The sequence below is a fragment of the Letharia lupina genome (assembly GCF_014066315.1).
Source record: "Letharia lupina isolate WasteWater1 chromosome Unknown contig_3, whole genome shotgun sequence".
Classification (NCBI taxonomy): domain Eukaryota; kingdom Fungi; phylum Ascomycota; class Lecanoromycetes; order Lecanorales; family Parmeliaceae; genus Letharia; species Letharia lupina.
Window position 1 is genome coordinate 160,294 of NW_023502972.1, and position 20,666 is coordinate 180,959.

At 44.7% G+C, this 20,666-nt stretch overlaps 5 protein-coding genes across 5 annotated transcripts; 4 read left to right on the plus strand and 1 right to left on the minus strand.

Moving 5' to 3' along the window:
- Nucleotides 1-4,875: 4,875 nt before the first annotated feature.
- Nucleotides 4,876-8,429, plus strand: HO133_006964 (uncharacterized protein; the record flags this gene model as incomplete). The annotated part of the gene is made up of 2 exons (XM_037297860.1): nt 4,876-5,011; nt 5,062-8,429. The coding sequence occupies 2 exons, from the start codon at nt 4,876-4,878 to the stop codon at nt 8,427-8,429; spliced, it is 3,504 nt and encodes a 1,167-aa protein (XP_037156495.1).
- Nucleotides 8,430-10,481: 2,052 nt separating this feature from the next.
- Nucleotides 10,482-11,132, plus strand: HO133_006965 (uncharacterized protein; the record flags this gene model as incomplete). The annotated part of the gene is made up of 2 exons (XM_037297861.1): nt 10,482-10,979; nt 11,022-11,132. 2 exons carry the CDS (start codon nt 10,482-10,484, stop codon nt 11,130-11,132), a joined length of 609 nt encoding a protein of 202 aa, XP_037156496.1.
- An 873-nt stretch (nt 11,133-12,005) lies between these two features.
- Nucleotides 12,006-12,561, plus strand: HO133_006966 (uncharacterized protein; the record flags this gene model as incomplete). The annotated part of the gene is made up of 2 exons (XM_037297862.1): nt 12,006-12,088; nt 12,315-12,561. 2 exons carry the CDS (start codon nt 12,006-12,008, stop codon nt 12,559-12,561), a joined length of 330 nt encoding a protein of 109 aa, XP_037156497.1.
- A 1,388-nt stretch (nt 12,562-13,949) lies between these two features.
- Nucleotides 13,950-16,637, minus strand: HO133_006967 (uncharacterized protein; the record flags this gene model as incomplete). The annotated part of the gene is made up of 3 exons (XM_037297863.1): nt 13,950-14,069; nt 14,128-15,991; nt 16,045-16,637. The coding sequence occupies 3 exons, from the start codon at nt 16,635-16,637 to the stop codon at nt 13,950-13,952; spliced, it is 2,577 nt and encodes an 858-aa protein (XP_037156498.1).
- A 317-nt stretch (nt 16,638-16,954) lies between these two features.
- HO133_006968 (uncharacterized protein) lies at nt 16,955-19,824 on the plus strand (the record flags this gene model as incomplete). The annotated part of the gene is made up of 4 exons (XM_037297864.1): nt 16,955-17,062; nt 17,115-17,802; nt 18,008-19,530; nt 19,621-19,824. 4 exons carry the CDS (start codon nt 16,955-16,957, stop codon nt 19,822-19,824), a joined length of 2,523 nt encoding a protein of 840 aa, XP_037156499.1.
- Nucleotides 19,825-20,666: the final 842 nt, after the last annotated feature.

The following is a 20,666-nucleotide window of genomic DNA, read 5'->3' on the forward strand; positions in this document are numbered from 1 at the left end:
TTATATTCTAATATTAAATAAATTCTACTTTTCAAAAATTTCATTTTATTAAAGCTATTATTAAATTTTAGTTTATAGTTATAGAGACGATATAGAAGAAATATATTTATTTTAATTCTATTAAAAATATCTAGATAATTATAATACTTCGAAGATAATTTATATTTAATTTTTTTAGAATTAATTATATTAGCGTTATTAATCTAAATAAAGTAGTTAGAATTATAATATCTCTTATATTTCTTTTTTAAGTCGTAGAGATATAATTTATTAATCGATATATAAGTTTCGCGAGATATTTAAATAGAAGGAGATATATATAATATAAATAATGTATTATAAATCTTATCTATTATTAATATAAATAATTTATTATTATTTTTACGGGCTAATTAATAATAAATCGCTATATTAATCTTAGCGATATTAATAAATTTAACCTTACTTAATAAAGAGATATTTAAATTACTTTCGTTATTATAAGTAAGTAAGAAAGATTCTTATTATTTTAGTATAATAGATAAGAGAGTAGATAATATAAATAGTTAAAGCTCTAGAGTAGATAAAAAAGAAAGTTCGTTTATTATTAATATTTTATTATTATTATAATTATATTAATCGAGTAAAAAGAGTATCTTATCTTATAATATATTAAGAACTACTTTATATTTATTTATTTAAGATTTCTTAATTATTATATCGTATTTTAATAATATAATTAATATTAAGTATATTTCTTTTTAATAATTTTTTACTATTATAATAGAGAGTAAATAATATATAATTAGTTATTTTATAATTTAATTATTATAATTTTTTAATAATTTAGATCTTAATAGTAGAAGTAATTTTAAATATAGAGCTTTATATATTATTAAGATTAAGAATTTATTTATAACTATATAAGTATTAATATATCTATTATCTATTAGAGAGTTTTTAAATAAATAATTTCTTTTTTATAAAGATAGTATAACTTCTATATAAAAAGAATAATATACTAAAACGTTATTAAGAATATTTATTAAATATATTTTATAAATATCTCTTATCGTAATTTTAGAAGAGATTATTTATTTTCTAAATTTAAAGAAGAATTATTACTACTTATAATATCGATATTATTAATTTTAAATTTTTTATCTATTTTTATTATATAAAGTTATACTTTTTTAAAAATCTTTTTATTAATCTCGATTTAAATAATTATTATATAATTCTTTTAATAGTAATCTTTTTTATTATAATTATAATATATTAATTTTCTTAATTTTAAATTAATTATAATATTTAGAAATATAGTAATTATATTTAAATTAAATTTAATAATAAATATAAGATATATATTAATCGTAAATATTATTATTAATATTTATATTATAATTAATTTAATAATAATCTTTATAAATTTAAAATTCTTATATTTAATATATTATAAGTTATTTAATTTTTAAAGATATTTTTTTATAATCTTTAAAATAGTAAAATCTTCTATAATCTATTATAACTTTCTTAATTTCTTTCTTAATTTCTTAAAAAGATAATTTTTTAATATAAGAGTTTTATTAATATTAAGAATAATATCTAATTAAATAAAATCTAAATAGAAATTAATAAAGATTTAAGTTTTTTATTATAGAGTATATATATTATATAATATATTACTATATCAATTTAAATTCTTATAAATATTAATTAATTTATTTATAATTTTAATAAAAGATTAATATAAGTTAATAAAGTTTTAAAGTTTTTTATATATTATATATTATATAGCTTTATTATTAAGTTATAAGATTATATAAATTATTTTAAAATTCTTAATAAGATAATAATTACTATTAATTTTAAATTTCTATTTTATTCTAAAGAATTAATCGTTTTAAATAGAGTTAATACTATTAATAAATAAAGATAAATCTAAAATCTTAATTAATTCTTCTTTTAATTATCTAGATATATATTTCGTTTTAATTAAAAATAGTTATAAATCTTTTATAGATTATAAATTAAGATTATTAACTTTTTATTATAGAAAAGTTATATTTTTCTAAAAGTCTTAAACTAATTAATTTATCTTCTTAATTATTCTATAGATTTAAAATAAATTATTTATAATTAAATTCTTTTCTATTACGACGATATAATATTAAATAATAATCTTTTAGAAATTATCTCGCTTCTAATAAATCTTATTTAATATAATTATAAATTTATTAGATTAATATTTAATTTAATATTATAATTATAGAGTATTAGCGATATTTTAAAATATTTCTATTAAATTAAACTTATTAACTATATTATCTAATAGAATTAATATTTATTAAAATTTAATTTATTTAAATAAAGTCTTAATTTAATTTATTCTTTCGATATTAAATTTTATTATAAAAAAAAAGAAAAGAAGATTTAAAATAAAGTAAAGAGAAGTTTAAATATTTTGAAAGAATAGATATTAGAGATATTAGATATATTAGAGAATAGTAAAATTTCTTAAAAACGCGTTAAAATTATTTAATATTAAAAATAAAAATTTTTACTATAAAGTTTAAGATAAGATTATTTCTTTATGAAGATTTAATATATTTATTTTTTAATTATTTAAGATATTAAAAAGATTATAAGTACTTTAAATAATAATTTTTTAAATATATTTACTTCGCTTAGAGAGTCTCTTATCTTATAAAGAAGTTATATATAAAAAAGTTTTAAAGAATAGTATTCTAAATTAGCTATAATTTAATTATTTCTTATTTAATTAAAGCTTTATTAAAATCTTAGATATTATAATATATAAAATTATAAGTAATATTATTAATATATATTTAAATATAAAAATATAGAATAATATTAACTATTTCTTTTAATTCGCTAGTTATATAAATAATTTAATATTTTCTTTATCTCTTAATTACTATTTATTAAAATCGTTTCGCTATTTTATTTAAACTTTTTAAAATTAATTTATCTATTTAATAGATTTATTTAGAGATATAATAACTTAACTTAATTTCTTATTAAAGCTTCTATTAGCGTGTTTCTTTAAAAAAAATCGCTAATATAAATAAAATAAGTAAGTTAATTTTAGTTATAATATTAGAATTAATATAGATATAATATTAATATAAATATATTAAATAAGATAACTAAGATATCGAATTATATAGATGAAAAGAAGATATAATATAATAGAAAATGCCTTCGCTAAGGCTCGCTAGTTATAGAGCTAAGAGATATATTAAAAATACGCTCGTAATATAAAGAGAGATAAAAGTCTAATTAAGAAAAAGGCTATTATATCTTTTATATTAAGTTTAATAATTTTATTAAATTTTATTTTACTATCTTCGCTATAGTAATAAGCTTTATTAAAGACTTTATCGAAAGTTTTATTATAGATTTTATCTTAGTAATAATAGTAAGATAAAAAAAATAGAAGAGGCGGAAGAAGTAAAAGAGGTAAAACAGATAGAGGAGATAAGAAAATAGTAGAAGAAGAGATAGTAGAAGAAGAGGTAGTAGAAGAAGAGATAGAAGAAAAAGAGATAGCGGAAGAGGTAATAACGGTTTTTTTACGATATGATAGGCCGATAAGGCTCAAAAAATGGTGATTTGGGCTCTTCGATATAGAAGCCTTAGGAGTAATAAAAGATTATCATCATTATGCTAGTTTGCTATACAAATTTGGTGAGAGGTAGGCATTTGGGTGTTGCGTCGGAATTATCGGATTTAATTTGGGCGCAAATGGGGGTAGGGCGCAAATGGGGGTAGACACGATTAAGCGCATTGCCCCGGCTCGCGGGTAGCAAAAAAGCCCGTACACCTCCAAAATGCGAAGGTCTTGATAACTTCGCAACGAACAAGTTTCAGCAGAAAAAACGAGTACAGAATTTTTAGAAAATTATCTTTTCTACAGCTTCTAAAGGAAAAGTTTTTTGACTGCTGTCGATGGTGAAGTGTTGTGAATCCTTGAACTAACTCGGGGTGTGCGGGCTTTTTTGCTACCCGCGAGCCCGGCAACCCTGCTGCAGGCGGGGCGTTATCCGAGATCTTGGCGTCCAGGATAACCCGGTGCAGAGCTCCATAGTTGAGCCGGCTCCCATCTACTTGCCACAACCGGTACGGTCAGCAGTCATCTGCGAGTCAGCTTTCGAGGAGTAAGCTCAAGGTGTCTGTCCGGGCATCTTGCGCCTTGGAGGGCGTGGGAAAAGGCAGTGAATAGATGTACTTTAGGAATAGAGGAAGATTTCTTGCAATTGCGGTTCCTTGCAGGACTGGGGGTCGCGCTAAGGAGATTGCGGAGATAAGATCAAGAAATTGAGGAGGCGACCAAGGTTTTGCTTTTCCAAATTGCTGCTGCCGTCTCTATTCTCTGCTTCAAGACCTTTCAACGTCGTATACTAATAATATCATCAAAAAAGTACAGGATCTTGCTGCTTTGCTTCGAATGCTGTTACTCTTACCTACTTGATGTACCTAAAGTGGATGCCTGCATATCCACAACGTCCCTTCCGAACCTTGTCTTGCCCTTGTCCTGATCCCCACAATCCTATCAACCAACCAGATTCCTCAGTCGAGGCACGCACGACCAATAAAACATTTCACACGTGTCTAGTGCAGGGCACTGTCACTGAAAGCTCCCTCCGTTCAACACAAATTCCTTTGATATGTTTGGATTACCTGTATGATACCATTCACCGCCTCAATGGCTTTCAAAACCGCCGCCTCTGCTCTGTCCTTGTTCGCCTTCTATCGGGTCCGATTGCGCCTCTGTCATTAACACTTTCTCTCAGTGCCATTCCTTTGTCTACGCTACATCCTTCCTTGTCTTACCGTCAGCGCTCCACTTCAGTATCTGTCTGAGCTCTCACCATGAAGTTTGGTCGAAATCTTCCCGGAAACCAGGTTCCGGAATGGTCCGCCTCATACATCCAATATAAGGCGTTAAAGAAGCTCATCAAGTCTACGCGAGAAGGGGTCAAGCATGGAGATGGCGCAGACACCGCTGGTCAGTCAATTGTGAATTGCACTTAGTGGCTACATGCTGACCGCCTACAGAGTTCTTCTACTCGCTCGACCGCAACCTTGAAGACGTGGACAAATTCTACAACAAAAAGTATGGGGATGCAATTAGGAGACTCAAACTACTTCATGATCGTTACGGCCTGTCACTGGACACAGCAAATGGCATAGACGAGGATGAGAAGGACGATCTCTGGGGGGCCCTACGGGAACTACGAGGACAACTGAAAAAGTTGAAGTGGTACGGGGAGACCAACAGACAAGGATTTGTAAAGATCACCAAGAAATTGGACAAGAAGATTGGACAGACTGCAACGCAGCGACGCTACCTGGACTCTAAGGTTGACCTAAAGCAATTCGCAACCAACATCCATCTCCTGGAGACGACGAAGACTATCAATGACTGGCTCGAAAAGCTTGGAAAGATCAAGATCCGCGACGATAACAGCTCTACTCACTCTTCTCACTCTTTGAGGCGGGCAACGTCCAAGGCAATGTTGGCCCTTCCTGCAGGCATACTGGACAGTGTCGATCAAGCCATACGTACAGATGATGCACTCAGAATGACCGGATTGTTGTCACAGAGAAGCCCGAACGCAGAACATCCTCATGGAGGTCTCCCGCCCATCTTGACTCTAAATATTCTGCAAAGAGCGATATCTTGCAGCGCGAAAGCATGCATTGACCAGCTCCTGTCGATGATCGATACACTCGATGCGGGGGATGATATTAACAAGCGTAACTGCATACACCGCCTAGTCATCACTATTGGACGCTCCAAGTGTTCAGGAGATGGGGAGCCCACTACGGATGCTGTAAACATCGACACAACGAATTACATCAAGCCAGCCGCACCGCCTGTCCTACTTCCTCTATCATTTTCGACCAAGGAGCGCGATGGTATCAGCCAGCTGAGTAGGGACGACAAAGCTATCGTGCTGTTGGAATACCTTCTGGATCAGCTACGTCCACAGCAGCGGATTGCTATTGAGGCTAGAGATGTGTATGAGAGAATGCCGCTGCATTACGCTGCACAACATGGATGTGTCGCCATCTGTCAGATCATAGTCTCCCGCATCCAGGCCTGGGGACAATGCGAAGTTAGCCACGGTATTGATGCGCCTTTGTTGCAGGACGCCGACGGATATTCGCCGTTGCACTTAAGTGTCATTGGTGGTCACTCTCAAACCACAAGAACACTGCTTGAGACCGTAGACTGGAAGGATGCCAATGTTCGACAGGCAGCGGTACAGAAACATATAGCGAAGTCAGGAGAAGTCCTTGCTTTGGCTGTGAAGGCGGACTTTGTCGTTATTGTGAAGCTGCTTGTGGAAGCTGGGGTGGATCTCGACTTTCGAGATGACCAAGGCGAAACAGCTTTGCATGTCGCCGCTCGCTTCGGTCATACGGAATGCGCGAGGATCTTACTTGAGGACCACAAAGGTCAGAAGGCCGACATAGAGGTTGCTGAGAACTCGTTTGGCTGGACGCCCTTATTCGTCGCCTGCGTTGACGGTCACATCGACTTTGTCAAGATGTTAGTTGCGGCAAAAGCGGATTTGGAGAGGTTAGACACCTCCGGTTGGACAGCGAAAGAGCACGCAGCGCTGAGAGGTCATATGGCTATTGCAAAGGTCTTAGCAGACGTGACGGCCCTGCCTTCATCAACCGAGTTGGATCCGCTCGCCGTCATTCCTCTGAATGCTATCGCACCAAACAAGTCACTCGCAGAGAGGACGTCGAATGCAACGACTAATGGCAACGGCAATGGGACCTTGCGCAGGAGTGAGCCTGTCAAAACCTACGGGCATCGCTATCTGACAAGAGAAACAATGATCCTTGTTAGTCTTGGTACTATGGACACTCGGAAGGTTGTCGAAGCTGTGAACCTAGATCGAATCCCACTCGCCGACGCTCACTCCACTCAGCTCGACACTGCGCTATCCGTCGTCGTGTCCGCTAGCGAAGCAAACGGAGAGTCTTCGATCATTGACCTGCCTGTGCAAGACAACATTAGTACCGATCCTATCGTTTTCACCGCGCTCGATGCTACAAAAGTGAGACTGCTCTTCGACATAGTGCCAACCTATGCAGGATCCAACGATCAAAGAGTAGGCCGTGGTGTCGCAATGCTTTCAAGCATCAAGCCTAGCGTTGGCTCCAAACGCATCACTTTACAAGGAGATCTCGCTGTTCCCATTATGGCAGCAAGCACCCTTGAAGTCATCGGCTCCGTCAACTTCAACTTCCTAATCATCACACCTTTCACGCATCCTAACATGACTATTGCCGAGGACTTGACCTATTGGAAGAGTATGGCTTCAACCATGGTCATCGGCCATCGAGGCTTGGGCAAGAACACAGCTGCAAGAAATTCTCTGCAGCTCGGCGAGAATACCATCCAGTCGTTCATCGCAGCTGCCAACCTCGGAGCTCAATACATCGAGTTTGACGTCCAATTGACGAAAGACCATGTCCCAGTCATTTACCACGATTTTCTTGTCAGTGAAACCGGCATCGATGCTCCGGTGCACACCTTGACGCTTGAGCAATTTCTTCATGTCAATGACGACCGTCGTACCCCTCGCCCATCCCGACCTTCATCACCTGTCTCAGCGGCAGCGCGAGCCATCAACGGTTCGGACCCACGAAAGCACCGTTCAATGTCACTCGGCGACTTGACGAAAGACGCGACGTCAGATATGAGCGAGCGCATGAAAAATACCCGAGATTTCAAGGAGAAAGGCTTCAAAGCGAACAGCCGCGGCAACTTCATCCAAGCTCCCTTCACCACGCTGGAAGAGATGTTCATCAAGCTACCTGAGCACATCGGGTTTAACATCGAGATGAAGTACCCCATGCTGCACGAAAGCGAAGAGCAAGAGATGGACACCTACGCCGTCGAGCTCAACTCTTTCGTCGACGAAGTGCTCACCAAAGTATACGACCTGGGCAAGAAGCGAAATGTCATTTTCTCGAGCTTCAACCCGGACATTTGCCTCCTGCTATCCTTCAAGCAGCCATCGATACCCATCCTTTTCCTCACCGAAGCCGGCACCAGTCCCGTCGGTGACATTCGGGCCAGTAGTCTGCAAGAGGCCATCCGTTTCGCTTCGCGATGGAACCTCCTTGGGGTGGTATCGGCGGCGGAGCCTTTGGTCATTGCTCCACGATTGGTCAAGGTAGTTAAGGAGTCTGGGCTAGTTTGTGTGAGCTACGGCAGCTTAAATAATGATCCACAGAACGTAAAGGTAAGCATGTATCCAGTGGCAGACTTGGAAGAGATGCTAACAAAGACACAGCTGCAAGCGGACGAGGGAATCGATGCTGTCATTGTGGACAGCGTGCTTAAGATACGGAAGGGGTTAACCGTGGAGGAAAGCACGACAAAGGTAGTCGTTTGAGAAGCGTGCTGCCTTATTAGTAATTAGCGAAACCGTTTGTTGTGATGCAAAAGCATGGGATACCTTTGCCACCACGAAGAGCTGGTACGACAACAGAGTTGTTGCTCTCTAGGAGGAACGATGGGCGGCAGAAACAATTCCTTGCGATTAATACCTTGGGAGGATACGTTGAGACAAGAACAAGGCAGTGTGCTTCACTGCTACCACTTTTGCAATACGCTTCATTCAAGAAAACAAACCACCGAGGAACAACCCGCTCCAAACGTGATATTCCTACAGACTAAATCTCAGCCCAGCCGACGCCTCCTCTTTAGGCGTCTAGTACCCTGTTCAATAGCACCTTTAACATCCATGAACCTAGCGGCTAACATTGGCGCCTAGTAAACACCACTCCATTCCACTTTCCACCATTCCCGATCCGGAAGCTCAATGCCAAGCTTTTGTAACCGCAACTCCAACCCAAATGCAAGTTTCCCAAGTTTCTAGTAACCCGACAAAAGCCAAACAATTCAGACAACGAGAAAGGAAACACAGAATTCAGAGTTTCGATATGGGGGTCGAAGAAACGACGACGTTCGCTTTGAAATGATGCCCTCTTGGTACAAAGACCGCATATGAGTACCTAGCTTCGCACACTTTACACATTTACGGATAGATTCACTGGGGGACAATACCCGTCTCCGAACCCAGATCATTACCCTCCCGGCATCGCCTTCTCAACCCCGGTTCTCATGCGAGCAAATCTCTCGTTGAATACTCTCTTCGGGCCGATCCTTTGCCTGCCCTGTTCGACTGCTCGGCACCACCTGTCCTGGGAAAAGAGGCTTACGCGCGGCATGTTACGGTACCACAGAAGAGAAGGATGGAATGTGGCTGAAGGAGTTTCAATTCATGATTGAATACGCTCGTAAGCATGGTTGTACTCGGACCGAGGCTATGCAACATGCCGTGGAAAGAGAAAGAGATTTCGCCAAAAGACTCGGCCTGCCGACTTACTGAAGTGCTGCCTTTCAACGGCCCGGCCCAATGGCTTACGATATCGAATACGCCTTGAACGCAGGGGTCCGTCATCCAATCCTACGAACCAAACGCGACCGAAAGTGACGCCCTTCTATTTTGTGCAAGGGCAATGACCCAACCTTCAGTCCGCCATGCAGAGCTGTCAGCCAACAGCAATGGCAGCATTATCCAACTTGAATCACAAAGTAGCGCATACATTGAGGTAGCGCAGTCTGATACATTACTGAAGAATAGCAGGCGAGATGGAGGCCAGACAAGCGCAGCGGCGCACAGCCGTGCAGAGATCAGGGTCAATCGGCAGCTTTGCCACTATTCGGCATCCACTCTAGAGAGGTAATCGCGTGTGAAGTAGCCTTGTGGGCGACGGGCGTTTCAGAGAAGCTGAATTGCAGGCGGACTCATCCTTCCAGGGCAGACGCCGCGCAGTGACGACCCCGAGTGTGGGGGTGGTATGATGAAGGTTCAAGGGTTACAAAACCCGGCGGAATCATCTTGCGAGTACCATTGGTCACTGACCTGTCCCGCCTCAAACGGGGTAAGTTGACCCAGTGTCTCTTGCTAGGAGCTGTTCGAGAGCTGACACGACCAAGCAATGGGCCAAACTCTCGTGTGTTTCGTAATATGTAAGGTACTACCACTAGGCGCGTTCCTATATCTTGTCAGTCAAGAAAAGCTGGGTAGATACAGTATATACGGTCGCCTTGCTCACCTTTTGAAACCAAACGCTTGCATATCCCTCACTGCATTCGACGAAACGACAAGGTCTCGGAACAGCATCGAAACAGACCCTTCTGAATCATTGCCGCTGCCTAGACTGCACCAAGTTTCCATTGGACAGCTGAGACGGCGTCATTTATTCACGTGATACGACCCTGTGTTACAGAGATGTCTTCACATGACTACTTAACTTCGCTTTTCTCAACGTTCCGTCTTTCCTTCCTCAACATTACACACATCCCTAAAAGAAAATCCTCTACAACTCAACGTCCACAATCAACAGACCTCCATAACCACACTTTCCACGACGCGACCATGACATCGCCCAAGCCCGAACCCATGCCCCAAGGCTCACCGGTCCCCCCAACCGGTCCCCCACCAGAGCTTAGCCGTCTGAGACTCCCTGGAAACTATGTCTCCGCAAAACACCCGCAGGCCTTCCACCCCCCTGAAGAGCTCGTCATCATCGAAAGCGAATTCAACAACTACAAATCCGCCGGTCGCGTCAGCGACACCCCCGTCTACCGCGTTGTCGAAAAAGACGGCGAGTATGCAAGCTACGCGATTTACTACTTGCTTGAGAATGTGCAGACGAAGGAGGTGCCGGAGCAGTGGCGTGAGAAGGATGAGCTGAGGCTTTTTCCAGGCCAAATGATCACTGACATGTGGTGGGACCTTGACGAGAAGGGTCGGGTGGTGGCGAAGTGGATGGAAGACTGGGACGCAGAGAAGCTGGCTCGTGGTGATGATGGCGAGACCTTCGGGGACGAAGAGACACTGCGTCGAGATAATGATGAGAACGAGAGGCAGGCGGTGAGGCGAAGCTGATCAGTGTGTCTGCGCGTGGTCTCGAAGGATTACTTCTCTATCTCATCTCGGCCCGCTTGGCTGGCTGAGGGCCCTGGGATTTTACCGGCGTACATGGTTTTGTATGTCAAGGCCGAGCGAGTCAAAGGATCCTCGTAAAACATCCAGATAGGGAGAAACGCCAGATAGTGGCCAACGAAATGTATCAGTGGCAAGAACAGACTTTTGAAATGCCATTCAATTATCTTATATGACAGCCATAATCTCATACCCCTGCGCCAAGACACTCCCAAACGCCCAAACGAAGAGCCCCTTGAAACCCTGCCCTAGGACTCCAAAGATGGTATCAATCCAGATGTCGTCGCCTGATCCAACAAGGAAATGTAGCCATGCAACAATGTTAAAGGTCCGATATCGAGACCTTCGACCCTCCGACAACTTAGTACCCGCTGAAACACCTCAGACATGGTGTCGACTTCACCTAAGCCCACAAGGTGAAACATGCGAAACGAAGGCTAAAATAAAAATTGAAAAATATGCTCCATCACCCTTAGGCTGCCTAACTCGAAGCTTGGTTGCCCATATATGATACAGTATTAAGCCTAAAAGGCGAATGTCATGAGGCGACCGCTTAGAGCAATTGGACGACACGACTCCGTACCCTCAGACCGCCTGCTGTCGTAGCTGGAAGTTTCGGATATCCGACCGTTATGGCTGGCCGAATCGGACTCCGGAGACCGAAACACGGGGTCAAGAATCAGGCTGTGCGTGCAACGCCGTGGATCAGGCGAACGTCGCAGGATGTATAAAAGGCATCGCTACCTCTCTCTTCACTTGACTTCTTCATATCCAGACACAACTATCCCCGATAGATCAGCCGCTCAAAGACACAGACTCGCATCTTTACTCCATCCATCGCCACCATCAGCGGGCTAGTAATTTCGAGACACAGAGACACAGGCGGCCAAACTTGCAACGCACACCGTCTGGGATACGCGTCATTGCACTCACTACTGACATTTCTCATCCACCATGTCCTCGCACACGTCAGAAGAAGACGGCAAACCGGGCGATGCCTACGGAAAACCCCATGGGACAGGCGACACGGTCGCCAAGTACGTCTCCCGTCTCTACCTATTTCCCGTAATTGCTGCTTAGAAACATTTGTGAAAGTAGCGAAGCTTGTACCGGGGGAAATCGTGCTTGGTGAGTAACCACACCACTACCGCTCATTCATGCGGTCTTCAGGACTAACATTTGATCATCAGCACGGATGAGGTGCCAAATCGGAGATGCCGTACTCTACGTCGTTCAGATGGTCCCGTTGGGGCGCATCAACAGCTTATCAGTCCTAGGGCCATACCCCTCGAAGTACAACTTGATCTTCGCTCAGCTTGCAATCAGAGAACAAAGTGACACAGACAATGTGAAGAGAAGGGAGGAGAACAAGAAGAAGTTGGACGAGGATGTGAAAATGATGGAGGACAAGAACAAGGAGGCAGCTGAGGAGGACGAGAACGACTGGGAGAACGTGAAGTATTCGGAGGACAAGGAAGATGAAGAGGAAACAGGCCGATCGGGCGCATGAAGTGGGCAAGAAGTAACGAGAAGAAAAGCGCCCCGAGCGTCTACATTGTCCAAAGCAGCACCACAGCAAAAGAAGCACCGAGTCAGAAACGAAGATAGCAGCGACGATAGCAAATGAAACCCAACATCCACACGCACAAAGCACCCCAATACAAGACATTCAAGCCCACCGCCATCCAAGCCTCACCGCAGTCCCTAAGCCCAACACGTGCCGAAAACACGCTTACTGCGTGAAAGTCAGCCGCGGCTCAGCGAAAACGCCGTACGGAGAAGTATCAGTCTTGAGCGCTGATGTCTCCGAACTTACATATTCTAGCACACGTTCAGTACCAGCCAAAGCACCGCTGACCAGGAGAAAACCTTTGTCCCCCACACTCTCAACCCTCCATCCGGTTCTGGCGTCCAAACATCTCATCATCCATGCCACCCCACTGCAAGAAGTGCCAATCCTCCTCGTAGAAGCAGCCAGCACAACACGTATCGTCGGCCGGAACAGCACGAGCCACCCGATCCACACGGCCACAACTCCTGCATCGCCATTTCAGTCCGGTGGTCCGACCTTCGCCCTCCGATGCCGATCTTGCTCGCACCCACGGACCGGGAAGGTGGTGCTGTTACAGGGCTTGAGTGGGGGACGAATCAAACAATGAAGCAGCATGTGTAGCCGATTCCGTGAATATTGAGCGCAATGCATGAAGAAAGAGGTGGGAAGAAGATCCGGGCGATCCCAGATGGGTTTCTGAAGAAAGGGCAAGATACCAGGACTACGGGACGTTTGTATCCATTTGGTTATGGTTCTGAAGGACGGCCTGGTGGAGGAAAGATATGGATGCTTACAGTAGTAGGCAGCTCTTCATCGGACCATGAAAACGAACGCCCACATGACGAGATGGCGAGTGTGTGTTTCATAGACGTCATGGTAATCTCACGGCACTCAAGTGCAGGAAACTTGGCATTGATTGGATATGCAGGAGTGGTCTAGACGGGGTACTGTGTCGACGAAGGGGCCTTGTCCTTTGCGGTAAACTCCAAAGGACTTTCGCCGCTGCGACGGCCACTTTCTCAGGGTCCGCATCTACCGGCCCGCCCGACACATTGGGTCTGATCAACGTTGTCGAACACTTCGGACCAGGAGAGTCATACACGTATCGCACATTTCAAATAGAGAATTGCCGGTGAGCTGAACTGCGAAAGCTTCGTACGAAAGGATATGAGAACCTTGCAGCGGGCTACTCTTCTTTTAGGTGAGTCTGTATTGCATGGTGTTCTCCCGCTATGTAGTTGAGAGCTATGCACAGAGCACCGCTGGACCAACGATGGCGGATCCGAAGTGTATTCAAATGATCATGGCAAAATCTTTCCGCAGGTGTTACCAGTCATGGCCAATTCTCATCTCTTCCGTCCTTTCGTAGCCTCCTTCCTCCTGACTTTATCTATTGTTCTCTGCAAGGCGCTCTTAACAGGTCCCTTGCCAAACTCTGTAATGTCGTAATACGTTGGCGCGATATCCTGCATCAAATCAGCAAATCGACCACAAGCGCGGGCTTAAGCCTAGAAGTAGACTCACCATTAACCACTCCGGCTTTACAGTAGTCACAGTCCGAATGTAATTCTTGGTCGTAAGCACGAACTCATTGTAAAGCAACCAATCGCTTTCCGTCTGCAGTACTGTGCTCGGATGCAAGATCACATTCTGGTTGTCCTTCACGGTCACATACGTCTTGCTGTTGCCCTCTTTCATTGCGACCTGCATAAAGAAGCCGGCAACGAGCGCTCGTCGGATATTTGTGTAGTAGTTCTTGTCTTCAAAGGGAGCGCTGACAAGCTCTATCTCATGCGTTTCCATAATCCGCTTGAGCTGCTGGCGTACATTATCGGCAGATTGGAGAGCTCGCAAAGAGACGAAATGATCGTGGCACCACTGCTTGGGATTGGCTTGTGCTTCTGGTCCTTTGAAAGCGTGATAGACGTTGAGCATAGTTAGATGATCGCCGTCCGGGTGCGCAAAGAGAGATTTCATCTCATCCGCGCGTTTGCGGGCCGAAGCGGGGCGGACGAAGACTTGGGGCACTGAGAGGAGAGCGGTAAGAGACAGCACTTCGTTGGAGCAGTAGAATTCGGGGGATGAGATGAGCATGACTGCGAGGGTGGGATCCAAGGGAAATTCGGAGGCAAGCTTCCCGAGCGCGGTCAGGTTTCCCTCGTCGTCAAGGCAAGCGAGGTAGTTGAGCTCTTCGAGAGCGCGCATTAGTGTTTCGGGCGCGGGAGGATCCATGAGATCAAAGTGGACAAGGTCATCAATACCGAGCTTCTTGAGGTCCAGAACTGTAGAGGACAGATTTGAGCGAAGAACTTCAGGGTGAGTGGTTTCGATGAGCTCTTTCTTGAATGCGCCTTCAGTATATAGCCGAAAGCACTTTCCGGGTCGTGTTCGACCGGCTCGACCAGCTCGCTGTTGGGCAGACGCCCTCGAGATGGGAGATATAAGGAGTGACTCGACTCGGATACGAGGGTTGTAGATCTTTTGCTTGCTAAACCCTGGATCTACAACGTAGACTATTCCGTCAATGGTGAGAGATGTCTCGGCAATGTTTGTCGAGACGATGCATTTCCGGCCAGGCCTACCGCCCTTCTTACTTGGTGGTGGGGCGGGATCAAAAATCTTTTGCTGCTGATTAGGAGGCAAGGTCCCGTACAAAGGATAGACTGTTAAGGGGCCTGCATCCGCCTCTCTGATCATCTCATCTGCTTCAAGCCTGATCTTACGACACGCATCTTCAATTTCTTCTTCGCCCGTAAGGAACAATAGGATGTCGCCTTCCGGTTCGCTGGCGTGTATCTGCAATACTGTTCGTAGCGAAGCCTCAACGTAATCTCGCTCCGGTTCCGGTGTATAGAAGATCTCGACAGGATGCGTACGTCCAGGCACTGCCAATAAAGGCGCATCGTTGAAGTAGCTTTGAAACTTCTGGGCGTCCAGAGTAGCAGACATGATGACGATCTTCAAATCCGGCCTTCGCTGTGCAACTTCCTTGAGTAGCCCCATTAGAGTATCCGTTGCAAGTGTACGTTCGTGCGCTTCATCCAAAATGATCGTGCTGTATCGGTTTAAATTATTGTCGTTCATTGCTTCCCGGAGCAGCATACCGTCCGTCATGTACTTCAGGATAGTCTTCTGGCTCGTCACATCCTCGAACCGGATGTTATAGCCCACTTCATCTCCCAGCGTGACATCCATCTCATTTGCTACACGCTGGGCCACTGACATCGCTGCCACTCGGCGAGGCTGCGTGCATGCCACCAGCTTGCGCTGAATGTGTGGTTGATCATCGAACAAGACGAACTGAGGTATTTGAGTAGTCTTCCCGGAACCAGTTTCCCCTACAAATACGAGGAATTGAGACTTTTGATACATCTGTAAGAACTCGTCCCTGTGCATGGTGTCAGTATGTAGCCTTTCGGTACCGGATCTCACATCACACACCTTTGCTGATGAACAGGCAGATTCCGCCTAGTCTTGAGGATACTGAAGTATTGTGACGACAGAGGCTGGCCACTGAATGGATTGTTGGGCCCATCTTCTGCGTTCTTGGCCATCGCCGCGGTAGACTTATGCCTCGGGAATCGGGCCAAACTCGAAGCATTCGACACTCCGTTCATCCTGTTCGTTGGGCGCCCGTAGCCGTTGCTGTAGCCGTTGTAACTACCTTCATCTTCCGCCGGCTCCTCGTATCTGTGAGCAAGATACGGATTCGCTCTCGGGTCCAGCTCTTTCTTCTTTGGTACAGGCTCTTCATGTTGCCGTGCTATGTATGGATCCGACGCCTCCTCTGCGTCCTCCTCTTTCTTCCTCTTTCTCTTGCTGGTCTTTTCTACCAATTGGTCTATTCCCTCTGTGTGTCGGCTCGGCCTGGCATCCAGGTCCTCCTTCTTGGGCTTGACCTCAGTGGGCTGAGCAAAATTTCCAACCTTGACGCCTCCGTCATCGTCGCTTTCTGCACTGTTTCTAGAATCCGTGTCCTCCATCTTTCGACGCTTAAAGCGGCCTTGACCTTGTAAGTCTGGTCTGCGATCCATGGCGAAAGAATGATAGAGTTTGCTAATTTAAAGTGCAGAGTTGGTGCATATTACTCCGTCAACTATTTTCTGTAAGGCTGAACTCGGCCTGATATCGCGCTAGTCCTGACTGGAATTGCGGCTAATAAGGGTCCAATCTGCTGCGAAGGCAAGGCACCCAGGCACATCTGCTGCCTCTCCTTGATCTCTGTTGTCTTTTGTTCTTTGTTCTTTGGTATGTGAGGATAATGCTTTAGCTTCTACGTAGATGATCACCGTCTTACTTCACGTTCTACTATCGCGAATCACTCCAATTGTCATCTCTTCACTCCAGCAGGATGGATTCACCAGCAGAAGATTGGACCCCCACCTTTTGGATTGGACACCATGACAGCAAACGCGTACGAGTCACTCCAGAAGTCCTGGAGCAAGCCCATGCTTGTAATGTGAGTTGTCGAATAACAGATCCGGCATGATGAGAAATTAATCAATTCCCAGTATGACATGCTTACTAGCCCTATCACAACTCCAAGTTTTCACACACGAGTGCTTACCCTCGTATCCACTCACATCGCGGAGCTGGAGAAGAACCCAGGCACCGACTTGTCGGTACCGATTATACCTTCTCTGTCGCCAGTTGACACACCATTGGCTCCGGGCGCGACCGTATCCCATCTGCTCGCCGTGGTGAGCCCTTGGATCGATCTTTGTTCGCCAGATCCGGTGATATACTGCCTGTCTCGTCAAGTCCTGGAATTAGAAGTGGCATACGCAGCATTTTGTGGAATAGGAAACATAATACTACCCAGTCCAAAGTTGCATCACAGCAAGCTCCATGGCGAAGGCGTGACACAATACGCCTACGCCGTCCAGGAAGCTTTGAAGATCGCACAATACATACAACTCTCTATAATGCTACCCATGATGGACGATTCTGAGCAAGACAGCGACGAAGTCGAGGGAAGTTTGGCCAAGGAAGCAAGAGCAAAACACATGGGACTCTCAGAGGGGCACAGCAACAGAGGCTCCATGGAATCTACGAGAGGAGCAGTGAGAGAATCGGATCAGAATGATGATGGAGCAAACGTCAGGCGTAAGAGGTCTACGAGGTTTGACTTCTTCGGCACATGGGATGCATGGAACGTCATAAGGACGCTATGTACATACAATGCTAGGCTTTTCGTAGGTAAGAATAGAAACACATCTTCATTTCCATCGCCTACACCCTTCCTACGGAATTTCCGTATTGCTAGCTCTCATGGCCGGCAGTGTTGGATTTTGGAGCCTTGTGGTGATCACGTGGCATCTTTCCTGAGGTACCTACTTCCCATATGGTCTCTTATAACGTCAGCCAGGCCTTGAGAACAAGCGGCTGCTAATAATGAACATAGCTCTCTCGGTGCCATCGCATCTCCCACCTCTCAGCGTCCGCTCTCGGTGGCACTCAGAGCCCTTGCGCCTCATTTGTTTCAGTGAGAAGACTTTCTTTCAGAATGCCACAGGCCATCCCGCCTTCACTCACAGCCATCAAGAACTACTGACCCAGTACATGCGCATCCGCAATGCTCCGTGGATCCTCCTCGTGGACGTTGGTTCCATGCCTGCACCCGACAGGCCCGAACCCAGCACAACTGTGGCCAATGGCTGGCAACCGTCTAGCGAAGCAGCTGGGCCCTTCGCATCCGCACCCACGCCTGCCGAAGCAAGCCAGATCTGGCGACAAGACAGCAGGAAGTCCGAGAATGTCGGACCAACGCCTCATCTCAATTACCTCCGCTATCTCCAGCGCAAGCAGCCTCCCAAGACGCTGCTCCAGCGCTTCGGTGCCGGCTATCAAGACTATCTACAATCACCTCTGCAGCCATTAACCGACAATTTGGAAAGCATCACATACGAAGTTTTTGAGAAAGACCCTGTCAAGTATGACTTGTACTATCAAGCCATCGCCCAGGCTCTGATTGACTGGCGCGAGCAAGGCAAGCCTGCTTCAGGGCCGGAGGGCCGAGTCGTTGTGGCTGTTGTGGGCGCTGGACGGGGTCCACTGGTCACGAAAGCACTGCTAGCTAGCGAGAGCGAGGGTGTGCCGATCGACATGTGGGCCGTGGAGAAGAATCCAAACGCTTTCGTGCTGTTGCAACGACATAATGAAGAAAGATGGAGCAATTGCGTCAATCTTGTCAAGTCGGATATGCGATCTTGGAAAGGACCGCTACGAGAAACTGCAACCCAACCCTCCGGCTATACAGGACAGTGGCCGCCACCTCGCGATGCAAACGGTAGCATAGTCATTAGCCAGAACCAATTCTCTGCCGTAGCCTCCACCACTGACCGAACAGTAAGCCACGGCCCCATCGACATCCTCATCTCCGAACTCCTGGGCTCCTTCGCCGACAACGAGCTCTCACCGGAATGCCTCGACGGCATCCTCCCTCTGCTAAACCCCACTCACGGAATCTCAATCCCCGCCTCCTACACAGCCTATCTTACCCCCATCGCGGCTCCTAAGCTCCACGCCGATATCCTAGCCCGTACAATGACTGACAAAGAAGCGCCGAACACACCTTACGTGGTGATGTTACACGCAATCGACTATCTCTCCACGACCTCGCGTCCCAGTACGACTTCATCCGCTACGGATAGCTCCGCAATACCGACTCCTGTGCCCAACGTCCTCCCCGTCTGGTCATTTAGCCACGGTCCTATGGAACCGCTTCCTGCGTCTTCCGAAAATACTCACAACACGCGGCAGGCTCGTCTCAGTTTCAATCTGCGAGATCGGGCTGTCTGTCACGGGCTTGCGGGATACTTTGAAGCGACGCTGTATCCGGGGGTTGAGCTGAGTACAAATCCGCTCAATATGGATGAGAAGAGCCCGGAGATGATGAGTTGGTTCCCGATCTTCTTCCCACTGAAAGTAAGTCTTCCCCCACGCCCCCCCCCTCCCCTCCTCTCCCACCCTTCTCCTGGCCCCCCTGTTCCTAGGTACGCTGACGTGAGTACATAGACACCGCTCTACACCCCCGATGCCTCCACCCTTACCGTCTCCATCTTCCGCGCTACGGACAACAGGAAGGTGTGGTACGAATGGATGGTTGAAGCTTGGTCGAGCCTGGTGGGTGGCAGCGTTGGGGGTGGCAGCGAGAGGAGGAAGATTAGACTAGGGGTCAGTGAGGTGGGGAGTTCGAAGGAGGGAGGATGTATGATGTGATGTTAATGAGATCCTCGAAGGCAAGATGCGACTAACGGCCGATGTATGCTCACGTTGTCATGAGGTTAGATGAAAAAGGGAATGTCTGATTCTGAAAATCTTCTATTATGGTGTCTTCTTGATTCAAAGATCCAGAAATTCAACTGTCCCTCCTAGCATGCTTCCTTGGCTCGCTAACCGCTCTTTTGCTATGATGCCTTGCTGAAAACACAGCGCTGGATTTCATCCAATTCCATACTCAATAAATCTTGCTGCTTTTGATACTGAGAAGCTGCTGCTGCCTGCGTTTTGAAAGCCTGGAAATAGTACCGAGCCGTTGCAGCCTGAACGGCTGCTGTAAAGCAAGCCGCTAGTATTTGGTCAGTAATGGGATGCGAAATAGATAGGCATCGAAGGGACGAACTGCACTCATAGCGCTTAAGGACGCGCCTATCGATAGACATCAGCAATCTATCGAACCTTCAAGGATATTGCCCGTCTGGCTGGGTCGCTTACACAGTTTCTGTATCCATACAGTCACTGCATCCTTCAGCAGTGTCACATTGCTCAGGCATGGACTTGACCGCGTGTCCGCATTTGAAGTAGTATTGGTGTTGATTCACATCCTCGCTGAAGCCGTGTCAGTCACAAAGCAAGCGACACATTGTTTGAAGGACGTACTTTGGTATTCTGGGTATGCGAGTGTATAAGTCTCTTTGGCTGAATGAACAATACGTGTGTCTGTGCGTCCGCGTCTCGATGTGGCTGATCTGTTGGGGATTGTAATGAAGGATTCTAATGAAGTATGACTATCAATGTCAGAGCGAGATATGCCCTTTATATACATCTTGAAGTGGTCGCCC